General features: G+C 43.0%; 1 protein-coding gene across 2 annotated transcripts in view; it reads right to left on the bottom strand.

Moving 5' to 3' along the window:
* The window catches only part of LOC130532885 (mannosyl-oligosaccharide 1,2-alpha-mannosidase IA), a 129,313-nt gene that overhangs the window by 61,681 nt on the left and 52,271 nt on the right, over positions 1-15,361 (bottom strand). For both annotated transcript variants that reach the window (XM_057045806.1, XM_057045807.1), the window contains exon 2: positions 10,515-10,611. In XM_057045806.1, the coding sequence (XP_056901786.1) occupies positions 10,515-10,611 (97 nt within the window). The remainder of the gene's footprint in view (positions 1-10,514; positions 10,612-15,361) is intronic.

A 15,361-nucleotide genomic window follows, 5' to 3' on the forward strand; every position in this document is an offset into this window, starting at 1 on the left:
CGTCACTGCTGCAGGCCTGTCTGATATGACAGCCTCCGAATTGAGATTACATACCGCACACAGTGTCAGTGTTATTGAACCTCTCGTTTCCTGCCCGTCCCAAATGCCTCTCTCACATTGATCAGCAGACACAGAGGCGGCGGTGGTGGTTGTGGGGGGGTCATACAGTACGTCTAATGCTCAGTCAGAGCGGCAGACTTGATTAGTGGTGACAGCTAAAGCTACAGGATGTGATTAAGAATATGATAAAGACACTAAGCCAGGGCCCCGCAGAATCATTTCATCATTAGGTCGCACAACATCATCCTATCGAATAAATGAGGAGAAAAGGTGTTCAAAATATTGAGTCAGCAGGGCAACTTCTTTTTTATGTTCAAAGTTTTTAAGGGTCAATCTCTACGATTCCAGAAACAGGTTGAAAAGTCATTCCTCGCAAGGTTTGCTGCCCAGTTATTTATTTCTGTGCTGAAATGAGGCAGCACTACACATCTTGCGCACCCAATTTATCTCCTCTAATGATAAACAAGGAATAAAGCGTAGAACATCCAATTAGAGCATCCAAAGAGAGCTTTCCCGTGTGTTAAAAATAGGGAGGGCCCGATTAAAGAATATGAAACATTTTTTATATACACAAATTCAGCTTTTAGCTCCATTTCTTCAAAGCTTAATAACAAAGCTTTTGGGCATTTGGGTTAAATGAACGTGAGAAAAGAATTCAAGCTTTAATTTTGGAAGTCACAAGCTGTAAAGAACTGACATTTTTACTTAAAAACAAATATGGTGGTTTAAGGGTGGCTCATCTCACATACAGGAGCATGATCCTTCATCCCCCTCCATCCCACAACCACAGCTTCGCCTTAGAAACAGCAACCAAATAGGTGGAGGTATTTGTTAGCGAGCCGGCTGCAGAGGTTGCTTGATTGAATAGGCCTGAATGGGGCAGCCAAGGGGAACCTGTCTGCATTCCACCACACAGCAATAGGCGATGCCAGCGCAGCATCTTACAGGTCCAGGCCGAGCTCAGGTCTGCGCAGACCTGAGCCGCTCCCTCCTGCTCCCTCAAAGAGCTGCAAACTTCCTGCGTTGCTCTTGCTCAGCTGCACCAATGGTGACTGCTGGCCACTTCTAATCACTTTCTGCCAAACGTTCTCCCGCAGGTCAGAGAATCGTTGCGAAGTGCTTCTATTTATTCAATTTTCAAGTCCAGTACCACCACCTATGAGCGTCACAGTTGTTGGGACCAAAGAGGGAAGGATGGCATGTTGATAAAATAAAGGGTGAGGCAATATTGGATGACGTGAAGACGAACTTTAGGCAACATGGAAAAACAGTCTGAACTGATGCTGCCAGTTATTGGAGGACAAGGAAAATAATGAAAAGCAGTGGGGAAAAAATGACACAGAATAACAATGTTCCAAAGGAAATTAAGACTGAAAATAGAGTGAAGTGAGCGCTGAAGAACTGACTATGACGCACAGCAGCACTGGAAACCTACCAACAGGCAATTATAGAATCTCCAATCAGCATAATATGGGAGCAAATCAGAATAACTGGAATAAAGCCACGCAGCCAGACGGAAAACATGCAAACACTAGACTGAAACACACAGCTTCACCCCGGTGGCGTCCAGAAGAATTCACAGGTAGAGCGAGTTCATTTCATGGAATTTCGCTCATTCATCCTGTGGCCACTTTAACGCACCGCCCCTCAACAGAGACGCAGCGCAGGCAAGACGATACGGAGAGAGTGGAGGAGGGTGACAGTGTGAGTGTGAGTGTGTGTGCGTATGCACATGAGATTAAGAGTCACTGCAAGCTGCTGAGGTCAATCTCTGCTACTGCCAAGCTCGGTTTCTCTCCCAGCACCAGGTCAGTCGCTTCAAGTTAGGAAGCCCACCACCAGTGGACACACTTCCTCTGGAGTAACAAAAGCTAAATCTGCTAAAGCTAAATGCGCCCTTTTGGCTGGCAGGTTGAGGGAAAACAAAGCTGCTGATTGGCACTGCGGAGCTGTCCAAGATGTGCTGGACACATTCAAAGACAATTGATGTCTCGGCAAGGAGAGTCAGTGGAAGACATCATGGGGGTGGGGGGGGGGGTTCCAAAGCTTAGAGTTCTTTAAATGAATACTCCTTCACCCAAATCTGCCTCTTCGCGCGAGCTTAAGGGCTGGACAGGAAGTGCCTGTGATTAAAATACACACTGATTACTACAAGTGCCATGTGTCCCTGCTGAGACGTCATGGCTGTAGTCATCACAGATTATAGAAACGCGTAGATTAAAGATTCCAAATCACTGTCAAAAATAGCAAAAAGAAAACAACGTGGCGCTTTTCTGGGAGTTCATCCCCGCACGGCAAATACGAACCCCATCCCGCCACCAGGCCCTGATTGAAATGTAACATGGAACAGAGTTATGAGCCCATATAATCCCTCCGGCATCATCATGTATTTCACATCCAGGATCTCATCATTGCGACTATAATCCCAAGGATGACGTGCTCGATAGTGTCCTATCCAAGCAGAACTTCCCTCGGGGGACAAACTCTCACTTTCATGTCCTGTTATCATGCGCTAATCTTTCCTCAGCAGGTGTTCCAACTGAAGGAACGATGGACGAACTACAGCCGTGCCTCCCTCCACTCCGTTCTCCCACCGGTCAAACTAAACCATCGCTCTCACTTTACGGTAAAAGACGCGTGTGAATTAGCCAAGGTCACACATTTAGGCTCTTTCTGGACGAAGCTATCCTTCCAACTTCTAGCCCTTCCAAGGAGCGAGGCTGGCGTAGCGGTGCTGGGTTCTCCGGGCCCTTCACAGCCAGCATGATGCAGTGCTGGACCACTGCAGCGCACGGAGGGGGGATGAAACACATTCTGACAGCAGGTTCACCCCCGCAGTGCATAATCACAAGCTTGCTGTCAAGTTCTTCATCTGCCTGCAGCTCAGACGCTCCACTACACACTGGCACCGTGGGTTTAGACGTCAGCTCTTCTGTGGCATCCACGTTTCGCTTGAGTTTGTGGAGTTAAAGTCACCGGTTGCTCGCTCAAACCTGGACTCACCCCAAAAACGAACAACGAGGGCAATTTTTTTCTATTATATTCTGATGTCAATGCATTTGGAAATTAATCTCCTTCTTTGAACCCCAGCTCACTAACAAATAAACATGCTGTGTTCTGAAGATAAGAAAGATACATTTTTTTTAAAAAACTAAAAAAAAAAAAAAGCTCTATGGGTCTATAATCATTATCATTATCACAGCTTTCGAAATGTTTCTCACCCTGGCCAATACAGAAGGAGCACCAGTAGAAATCTATCATGCCAGCCCAGGATAATGGCTAAATTTACCACCAGTGACATTTGACTTGGCCCACCAGGGCCGACGATTCAGATTGCTGAGCCCTGATTTATGTGGTCAGTGGGACTATGAGTATACTGAGGACTGTGAACAATATAATCAACTTGCCAGAGATATATTATTATGCTTTCTACGTGTGGGTGTCGTGAAATTGCAGAGCAGGAATCCAAACACGTGCATTTGTGAATCGCTCGTACGGTATTAATAGCAACAGTCTGCAGAGCTTCGTTACGCCGACACATCGGGGATCCTCTGTTAAGCACGGGTCGTTGCCCACCCTCCGCCGTATTCTACCGCGATTGTTACCATGATGGTCCCGGTCTCTCGGTTCTGATGATGTGTGCTGAGTCCGGCCAGCAATTTCGATCAGAGGCCTTATTGGTTCAAGAACAAATAAGCAATATAATGGAGTGGGTAGGGATGTGCTCTCCAGGGAAGGGGCAGGGGGTAGGGGGGGCGGTGGGACCAGACTGCCATTTGTCACCTGGTGCTGGTTGCTATGGAGACAAATGATTATCCTTGGCAGCATGATAGAGCTCATGGGATGTAGAAATAGATGGGGTAGAAAAGAAAAGTGGGTGGTTAGTGACAAGCCTTCACTCTGTGTGTGACTCTAATGCGACAGGCGGTGACGGGCGCCATTTGTGGGCTCCTTCATTTATTTCGAATGACAAGGCAGGTTGCCACTCCCTGTTCTGTTCCACGTAACCTTCACCGCAACCCCGCTTCTCTGAGCCCGCTCAGTGGTAATTACAAAGGAGAAAAGAAGGAAATGTGCCAAGAAGACGGCGGGTAATAAAGCGTTTCTGGATGCCGATAATAAAGACTGGTGCACCGTCCTACAGCCCATATTTATCCCTCGCCGAGTCTACTTACTTCACAAATGCCATCTTAGCAGAATGCTCCTCCGTCACTGTTGTTTTCTCCACAACATAATAATCATAACGATGTATGAGAGTGAAAAAAGGGCAAAGCTCTTCATCATCCAGGCCCAAGAAGACTCGGAGCACATCTAGTTGCTCAAAACATCTACGGGCTTCATCAATCCCAGCCTGTTCTCCTTCTGCTCTGCTCTGTTCCATCCCACAAGAGCAGAGGGCAACATAAGAGAGCTCTTCAGCCTTCCTAACAAAAGCCATCAGTTCTAAACGATCCCCAAGCACGCCACGGTGAAGGGTTCGGCCTGGTTTCGAAGAGATAGCACATTTTGTATTCCAGGAAAGCACGCTGGTCACACAACTGGTGATCTTTTGCACTTTAATTGTACCTCTTGGGATGAAGAGATAAAGCAGAAAAGGGGTTTTTGTGGTGGGACAGAAAGCTGGAGAGCAATAGAGAAGAGAAGAGCAGCATGTGGCCAAATCCTTTAATAGCCATAGGACATCTATTGTTAATGAAAACTCTCCTGAGCGAGGGTGAAGCAGCTGACACCTAATGCGACGCTCTCGCTTTCGCTGCTCAATTGCGAGTCTTGTCCCGGCATTTGTCAGACTTGGCCCTGCATCCGCTGGGCTCCGGTTGGTGACCCACTTACGCAGACGCTGGGGTAATGACGTCGTTCACGGAGGCACGGACATCTCTTTAATCCTCCATTTAGACTCCGGCAGCGGTTGGCTTCTTACATCACAGAGACTGGATAAAGTGATTTACATTATGAGAGCTCTAATAAGAAAGAATTAGTCCTCTGAAAAGAAGGGAGGAGATATTTGAAGGGAATGTAATGAGTGTGAGCATTAAATATATATGACTGACTTGTGCTATTTTTAGACATTTGGGTGGAAAAAAAAGGTTTAAACATTGAAAATGTGCCTATTCAGAATAATTCTTGAAGCTGCTAGGAAATACTGTTTTATTTAGATTTAGTGGATCTCAGACCATGTTTATTTGTGTATCTATAAATAATGAGGGCCGCCATCACATAATGACCTTTTCAGGGAAAAATTGGCAGCTGATGAACAAAGCCGAGCACTTCCAGCATCAGCAGAAATCAGATGTTGGTTTGATGCTGCCAAGTTTGTACTTTCCCAATTATTTTCCCTTTAATGTTTCTAATTTTCAAGTGGTAAAATGCAACAAATTTGCCCGAATCCACCGTGATATCGCCGATGCGATGATGTTCGTAAAAAGTGCGAGAATATGAGCAGGCTTGTAAAGCCAGCCTCAAAGTTGAGTAGTGAGTGCAAACCCAAGAAGCACCAAAAGCACATAGAACAAAAACTAGTAGCGGTAAATTTTGTGTGTGTGTGTGTGTGTGTGTGTGTGTGTGTGTGTGTGTGTGTGTGTGGACATTACTATAAACATTACAAGAATAATAATAAAATGATACAATGAACCTTTCACTCGGCCCAAATCTGGTTCCGTCCCAGGGACAGGACGTTGCTCATGGACGTCTCATGGACTAACAGAGATGGTGGGAAATCCAACACTGGGATCACAATATCTGACCAGGCTATAAAAAACCTTCAGGAGGTGAGTTTAGTCACTGCAAAAAGGATCACGGCAACATTTTTTTCAGCAGGAATCATCATTCCATTTTTGGCCTCTAGAAGTTTCCTTCCTTTCTTCCTTCAATTGCTCAGAAACTGTCACATTCACAAAACTAAAGCATAATTCTCAATTCCCGGCTGAGCCACACCTCCTGATAAATGTGCAGGATTAGACATCTCAGTGAAATACTGCAAAATGACGAAGATCCATTTACTCACATTAATTCTCCTTCTAAAAACCATCAAATAATATATTCAATGTTTTTTTTATGATCATTTAACATCAAAATCATCTTAAAACTATCTGAAAAGGTTCAATCTTAGTCATTAACAGGATGAGCATTGCGAATAATTCTTGAAGCCGCTGCAATTGAAATTGTCATTGAGACAAATCCGATTTCAGGCCATTGTTTAGCTATTTATCAATTATGTCGCCCATAATAGCATTTTAAGTAGATTTTTTTAGAGGGCAACTGGCAGCTGGTGAACGCAGCCAAGCACCCCGAGCATCTGCTAGAAGATGGAAGTTAGTCTGTTGCTGCCAAGTTTGGCGCAGGATTTCTGTTTTCCCAGTTATTTTCTTTTTTATTTCTTTCTTTCCATGGATTTCAAGTGTTAAAATCCAGCGAAGAAATAACATCAAACACATCCCAGAGATGATAGAAGCGACCTTCAGTGAGTCCCATCGCTCACCTTTACTGATAATATCAGCATGATAAAGAAAATCCTTAATGATCTGTCACCGTTATGCTGTTAAAGGTTCCATAATCCTTAGTAACTAATAATTAATAAAATATTTTGTCTATAGTAGATTTCTCAATTGCATTTTCCACAGCTCCATTTGTAGGACCTTCCATACTGTGTATTTCACAAAAAGAAGAAACAGAACCAATAAGGGTTTTTTAACGACTTTCTGCTTATTAACTGGAGAGAAATGAGAGAAAAGTTGGATGCGGCTGACTAAAACGGTATCACCATCAAGAAATGAAGGAAAAACTATGATTAGCGGGATTCCAGGAATGATGTGGTGACTCTAAAATGTTGAAATTAAAGAGCACAGCGTCTAATTTCATACCTGGCTTCTCACTCTAGTCTAGAAAGTGACATTTACAGGCACTCCCTGAGACTGCCTGCACACAACACACTGCTCCATAAACAATGAAAGCAGAATGAAAATATGGTTCAACCATTAAATTGTTTCTCCTCTCCCACCCACACTCACTGGCCTATCACTCTACTGTTTAAGTCATGTGGTCTATTCTGCCTCATCTGAGATAAAGCCGTTCACCAAAAGACGTGCAGCAGATGAAAATGGCAATTAGCTGTCAGAAAGGAGGGATTCTGCAATCCTTTATGATCAAAAAGAACAAGGAAAGCTTGACCAATCCTTCAGTTTGGCTATTTCTAATCAGGACCAACAGAAGAACGAAAGTGAATTTCTATCAGAGAAACTTGTCCGTTAGTTATTGCACATAATCACTTTGTATCATCAAGGAAAGCTTAGCTGAAGTAATAAAGTGAAGTGAAAAAAAAGCATTATTCGAGATGGGCTGTTGCTGTACGAAGACAAAGGCCACAAATGCACAAATGACCTGGTCTCCGTTCAACACAACCTGCTGCCAGCTGCCCAAATAATTAACGGTCATTAAATAACGATGAGAAAGGACGTGCTTTTCCACTTTAACGTTTGCGTCCATGATGGCGGCAATGCAGCTGAAACCTGCTGAATTTTAAAAAAAAATCGTAACCCTTCTCCTTTTTCATCCTTTTCTGGTTGCTTGCGGTACGGAAAGGAGCGGCATTGTTCGAAAAGTTGGCGTAAAAAAATTAATAATTGTCAGGATTCATGTGAGACTGGATACACTTAGCTTCACAGTCAGAAAGTTCAAAAACTAGATCACACTACTGATTTTAATAATCTGTGGAGATGCACTCAAAAATTAAGTTAACAAAAGCTTATATCCTTCCCGTTACCTCGGAGATAACTTTTTGTAAACAATAAAGCAGGAGCATTCCCTCCTACCTCCTTAGGTTCCTAATGCTGCCTTTAGTGTTGGGATATTGTTGGTGCCGGGGATAAGGTTAGGTGACGCTTGGGCAGGTCTGATTAAAGTGTCTTTTTTACTACAATGGCAGACGGGGGGGTTCAGCGCCATAGCAAAGGAAATTAAATAAACTGAAAAGGATTTTTCATACTACCACTCTATGAGAACTTTTAACATGTTTTCCTAAAAAAATTCATTACAAGCAGCAGGAGTGAATGGAATTTTCAGAATTGTTCAGTCCATAGAGTCGACAGCAAAGGTTGCTGCTTAGCCATCTGCATTTATTTCTTCTTCTTTATTTTATGATGCTTTTGTGCTTTGGACTCATAAAATATTCATGCTAAAACACAAAGTTCATTGTAAACTAAATGTAGAAGACAGCTCTAGGGAGCTGGTGGAGAACAGGATCTGTGTATCTATGTAGTATTTTTACAACATCTCAACTTCTTCTGTTTTGCCTTGTAACTGTCACAGATGGAGACTGCTCAGACAGGAAGCAGCAGAAAACAATCTGTAGAAAGCACAGCAGCAGTAAGACAGTAAGAAGCTGCTTTTGCTCCATGCTCCATTAAAAAGTCAATATAATTACTGTCTGTGACATAATTTATTACACAATCATGCAATAATGCTGTGATATTGATTAAACATTAGGAATATTTAAAACCAAAGTGCACTGTCTTGTGAAAAGGTGGATGCTGAACTCGGACCACATTTTGTATAATCGTTTTCAAATGGGCTTCCTAATTTCACGGGTCCGACCTCGTAGCTGCGAGCGTGTTTGGATTCAAAAATGCCTTCAATGCAGCTTTGGGACAAACTCATCACAACAGCTTACGGTATCATCATCTTCCTCGGGCTTTAAGGTTTCACGACCTACAGCAGCGCAGCCATTAGCATTCAGGGTGAGCCTGGTAAATGACGCCTCAAAGTGGGGTGAGAAGATGCCTTGACACCACCTGAAGGAGCTAACTGGAGATTAGAACCAACACTAACTGCAGTAATCGCTTCCGTTAAAAGGCCGTTGAACAAAGCAAAGCTGCATGACAGCATCACTTCAACGCCTAATTCAGAGGAAAATACTCAGCAGCAGGTTCAAAAAGTCATTCGATTTCTCTGCCTGGTGGAATTGTTACGGATTTGAAATTGAAGACAAAATTCAGGGGAAAGTGTAAAGGTGCAAGGTTGCAAGTTTTACCGGAGGATGACACAGAGGGAGGTCAGTGTCAACTGCCAAGTGCTTGAGTATGTGTTTTATATCTTGTATGTGTCTTATATCTTGAACCTGTACCCTCACGGTACAGGTTCCTATTCATGAGCAAATCTTTCAGAGAATTTTAAAAACTGCACTTTGGTACTGCTGAGCTTGGGTCATTAATTAATGCTTCACCTCGGCAAACTCGTCCAAAGATAAAACTGGATTGGACACTTTGGAATAGAACAGATATAACATAATTGAAGGTGACCACTTAAAAACAACATGATCGCAACTATGACCTTTGCGGGAAATAAGAGATCAGAAACACTATTTTCAAGATAGCTTTCATCATGACATTAATAATCTACAATCCCTGCAGATTTGATGGCAGACGGCAGCACCCGTCCAAGTCTGATTAACTTTTATTGGGGGCAGTTTTATGGGATTTCCCTCTGGCTCTGCCGAGTGAAGTGAATGAAATGCTCCATAGCAGACAGCCTGAGGCCTGAGCCAATTAGAGGCGGTTGTGGCACTTGTGGCAGCTTCTGTGCTTCCCCACGATGAGAGAGGTAACGAGGACGTGGTGACGGAAGAGCCAGGACGTGCAACAGGTGCAAAGCCCACTTCCTTTTGCACTAAAAAGAATTATATACCATGAATAACATTAGTCTTGTTGTGAACCACCTTGCTGGGTTTGGGTTTTATATGTAATACAAACAAAATGTTATATATTTATCTGCAATGTTCTTCTTTTAGACGGAAACCTTAGCTGTTGCTTATTTATAAATGTTAGCATTCATCTTTTCACGTCGACCGTAAGCACTGTGTTGATGGGGTGAAGAAAACACTCCTTGTTTTCGTCTTTTCTGTGTGACAGAATTAGGAACAAATCTTGAACTTTCTTCCTATTGCATCACTTAAAGGCTGCAAAATCTCTCAAATGTGCTTAGTTCCTCAGAAGAAACGATTTGCCTCATTATTGTTGTGCCAAACAGTGCAAATTTGGATAATAATGAAAATGAAGATAATGAATCATCCAGAGAAGATAAAAGGTCATGCATTATGCAGTGAACTTGCCCATTCGCAATAATGATTAGCATTTCGCGGTGCAGCACACGCATCTTCATCCATTCAAGAGGCTGTTTGAGACACTTTATTGTCAGTTTCTCATCTGCTTTTCTTCAACTAAAACTTCAGATTCACTTGAGCTCTGATGGCTGCAAGGGCACCTTTAGTTTACATCATGCAGGAGCAAATTGGTGTCAAATGACTTAAAAAAAAGAGTAGTATGTACAGGAGCTGTGATGGATTTTTATTTGAAAAATGTAGATTCCATTTTAATAGTTCCACCTTTAATTCATCCCTCACGTCTAGAGACCAGGTGACATTTGTTGACACGGAAAAGCAAATGAGAAACCCGAAAACTCACCAAACATGTTGCCAATATGTCCGTTTTTGGTCAGCGGCCTCAGCTCGTTCTTCCCCCAGGCGTAGAGCTTGTAGTTGTCCCAGGCAAACTTCATCATCTGCAAGGTCAACAGAACGCGTGTAAGCAGCTGCCATGGGTCTGACAGCGAAGCGCACGCTTCCATACTCATATAATTAAAGTGGTATCGCTCAGGGCAGAGAGAGTGATAGCTTATTGATCAGCCTGGATTAAGGACAAGCAAGCAATTAACATACACACGCAGCACTCTGCTAAAGAAGAAGATTGACATGTTCCCTGAAGCTACTCTGGTTAAATTAAAGCCCCGTTGGTGCCGACAGAATCCGGTTTATAACATGAGAACATAACATTTCAATGACGTCATCTTCATTGTAGGTTGTAATTGTGAGTCACATTCATCACCAAAGTTGTGTACAGTAAAGTGTCCGATATTGTGTTTTTTCTTATGATATAGCAATGGAAGGGTGTGTTACCCTGATTCATTTGCTAATGAGCAGCTGAGACCTGAGCAGACGCCGTTAAGGTTTTATACTCCTGGTCGTTAAACTAACAATTAAGTGGCACTTTGTGATGAAAGCTGTTGTCTTCATCGAGCGGAGGGTGAGCACATAACATAGTGGCAACACGTTCCTTTATTACGGAGACGTTTCACTTGGAACCAAAGTAGTAGAACCTCACATGATGGTTAATTTAACCTGAAGGGACGGTGAAAGTCTAAGCAGATGTTGATGACAATAAATCTGATCCCTGAGAGTGATTTCTCATGGATGGATGGATGGATGGATGGGGGGTTGATAATGGATGGATGGATGGATGGATGGATGGATGGATGGATGGATGGATGGATGGATGGATGGATGGATGAGTGGAACAAGGGTGATTGGACCCTGGTAGTGATCTTCACACTGTCGCCACACTCAGCTTCCTCCTCCAGGTGGGATCCTCCTCCACCTCTATCTCCTTGGTCTTTGTGGTGTTAAGATAAAGATGCTTGTTGTTCTTTAGATCTCAGAGTCCCTGTTTAGACTCCTGTACTTGTCGTCCTCTCCTCCATTAATATGACCGACGGTAACTGTACTGTCAGAACAACTCTGGAGGATTTGCATTTAAAATCGTCTGTATAGATGGTAAACAGGAACGGGGCCAGGACAGATCCTTGCGGCACCCCTGTGCTGTTCTGGATTGTGCCACACATTTTTGAAAACATACAGATTGTAAATATAGGTAGTCAACGACACTTAAGAAGTCAATGAAAGTTAATCTCACTGATAAAAACATCACTGTGGATGTTTCGCCACTGTAGTGAGATTTACAGTTCGAGGGTTGAAACCTGTCTTAGTCACCATCAAATCCACGCTTAAATGACCAGAGCAGTCTGCAAATTACTAACTCTCCTGTTCACAACCCCCCACGTGCGCTCAGCCAATAATTGTTACAGACACTGAGGTATGCTCAGCAAAATAAAAGAAAGATGAGTGACGCAAACACCATCTGTGCAAGCGAACAAAAGATGGACAGACTGCTGCCAACACACACACACACACACACACACACACACACACACACACATACACACACACATGGGATTTTGCAGTAACACAATGTCATCTCTATTATCAATACTGCATAAGACCGCTCATGCTCTCGAGGTGGGCTCCCCTAAGCCTGCGAGAAATAAACATGAATCCGATTATGTCTGACAAGGCCTCCAGCAGAAAATCCTCTCACCCCCAAAAAAGCCCATTATATGCACCTGGAAGAGTACAGGAACATTTCTGGCAGTAACAGAACAAACATTTTCCAGGTACACATAGTTGAAAATACATGTTTTCAGGTTCAGGCTAAACTGTACTTGAAAATGACTAAAAACTGTGGTCCCACTGTTATATGGCCAATCCGAAAGGGTGCATTTATCTGCGTATCTGTTCCTCTGACGTTTTGGTGCAGGTGGATCGAGGCAGACATTCATTTTCCAACCGCTGGTCAATAATTCATCATCACTGAGCAACAATGCTCTCTTTCAAGCCCTCAATCATATCCTGGGGGCTATGATGAAATGAAATTGCTTTGAAATGAAAGAAGAATTGAAAATGTTGTTGAAATCATTCCAAATTTCACATCTTTAGTAAAGTTCTGAACCTTGATCTACCCTTTCTGGTTGTGGGATTTAATATTTTTTTTAAAAGAACCTTCCCAAACTGAATCAAATGTGACGTAACAACTCCAATAACAATAACGTGACAATATATTTGGTTGATTCAATGGTCACTTTCAATCACTCAATAGTTAATTAATAACAAAAAGCAAGATAACAGATGACATTTTTATAACTGTATACTGTGTGGGGATTGTAAGAGTAGCCGCTGAGAGAAAATTAGCCAAAAAAACAAGCAAAACGACAAATCAATGATTAAAACAACAGGGAACTGATTGTTCAAGCTTAATTACAGGTCCACTGGCTCCTAATGAACCTTGTCAGCATGAAGTACGGTATATTTCAAATTAAACATTGACAATACAAACTGTTTTTTCCTGCAACGTGTTTACAGGAAACTCGAATTGCTTTGAGTTTTGTAAAACCTGCACATGCACAACACAAAGAAAAGCTTTGTCTTGTTGCCAAAACGCTGCCACAATCAAAAATCAGAGTCGATAAGAATATCTGGCACCGTTTCTGGCTGCTCAACACTGAAGCTGTTCCATTAGGCTGGAGGGAAAAAGAGCTCTGGCACAGTTTCTGCATCCGTGCTGCTGCGAGCTGCAGCGGAGGGTCACAGCGTGGGAGGATGAGGGTCAAACAACCGCATAACAAACCATCATCACAGCACACAACACACACGGCACTGATCAATAGCCACGGCCAAGCGTGACGCCTCCGGTCCGGCTTCGAGAGAGGATGAGACATTCGTTTCCAGGGATGCAAACAGACATGATCAGGATGCCAACCAGTCGCTGGTTACACTAATTGGCTGGTTGTTGGGTGTAGGAGGATCAATAAGTAAGCACAGATCCACTGATTGCAGTTAATCACGGATTGACCAGGATAAGATCCACAGAACCTGACATGCACAGGGTTTGACATCATGCCCTGGCTGTGCCCGTGCATGCTAGCAAAGCCTAAAACAGCTCAATAATGGCAGCCAAAGTGATAAACAAGGACTACAGTTAAAAGGACAAAATGTAAGAGAGTGCATGTGAAAAGAAATGAACTCTAGGCAAGCTTGGTGAGCAATAAAGCATCTTGAAATCCTTGATCATGCCTTTTTTTGGTAAATCATAAATTGCATAAGCATGAAAATCCCTTCATGCAACCAGAAATAATAGTGCAATCTTTGAAATCTCCACAGGCTTTAGAACAGAGCTTGAGCATGAATAATAAAACCTTGGTTATATAACCCATTTTGGCTGCACGTTTGCTTCTACATTTTATTGACTCTAAGGACAAACTATGACTTGTGCATAAATAGGTGGGTTTTTGAACTCCCTGCAACCTAAACAAAACTACTATAAATTACCGCCTTATGAAAGAAATTGAGATCAACGGCAATGAATTTGCAAGCTGAAGGAAATTACTGCTGTGATTTCTGCATCAGTGAGGTCAATCTAAAGGTCAAGAGGACATGGTGTTAGCTGGGGCAGGAGCAGAGGGCCCAGAGGATGTGATCACATGGATAGAATTGATTCACTCTAGTGACCCCCGAAGGGAAGTGTCAAAGTAGAAGAATGGGGTTACTCATTAAAAAGCGGGGCGAATGTTGGTTATGTCCATTTTAACGGTTTAACATCACACCTAACAGATATGTACTCGGCTTTGCTTTTTTCCCTCTTTTTACACACCAAATGCAGAATTCACCCCTTTGAGGAGAGAAAAAAAACACGCTAACTCAATTTATAGCAGTCCTGATATGTGTAACTGTGGGAGGCAGCTTTGAGAATTCACATCCACCCTGGTTACAGCTAATTAGCCAAGCGTGTGGGCAGAAATGGGCTGCAGAACCAATGAAGCTCACTGTTCTGGTTTGTTGTAAGCACAGACCTGGCAGCTGGGCTTGTACTCAATGGCCCCTTCCTGGCCCCTACGGCCCCTCATATAGAAAGCTTAACTTACAGATGAAACAATTTGTAGCATATTCTGGACAACTAATTAGCACAGATCTCCTGCTTATGGTCCAGCAACAGTTCTCCCCTCACATTGCCACACAGAGTTTCTTCAAAGCATCCCCCAGTGGGGAATTGTAACACATTACATTTTCAAAATGATGATCAAAAATAGACAGGAAATGCCTTCTCTTTAAAAAACAATCAGAAATGCACTGTACACTAATACAATCAGATGATTAATAAGGTGTCTTCTGCTAGAAACCACTGTGTGTCTTTCTGCTTTTAATGAAATGTAGATTTGCCTGCAGAATCCTGTCTTTCATCATAAAACATTAATAAAACTCTATAAGCCTTGCTGAACAATGTGACTGTTTTCATAGAAAACAAAATGTCATTTCATACGTGAAAAAGCCTCTAAAGTACACACATGACGTGCCTCAATGCACACTTGGCAAATGTTATGTTTGTTTCCTACAAGTTAGAGGTTCCTTTAATGAGAGGAGGCTTTGGGAGGATCGGGGGTAATAAATCAGCCCCGTAACCTGCCATGGCAGCCCAAGGGTGCTGCCGTGTTTATAGGGTGTTGTGTCATCACCTGAAACAGGGAGAACCTTTGGCAGAGAAGACACAAAATCAGCTTTCCTCCCTGAACTTCCCACCTTTGTTCCACAACTTCTCCACTCACTTCCTCCACTTTCCTGACCCATCCTGGACAGCAAGTGTCTCCT

The sequence above is a fragment of the Takifugu flavidus genome, chromosome 10 (assembly GCF_003711565.1).
Source record: "Takifugu flavidus isolate HTHZ2018 chromosome 10, ASM371156v2, whole genome shotgun sequence".
Classification (NCBI taxonomy): domain Eukaryota; kingdom Metazoa; phylum Chordata; class Actinopteri; order Tetraodontiformes; family Tetraodontidae; genus Takifugu; species Takifugu flavidus.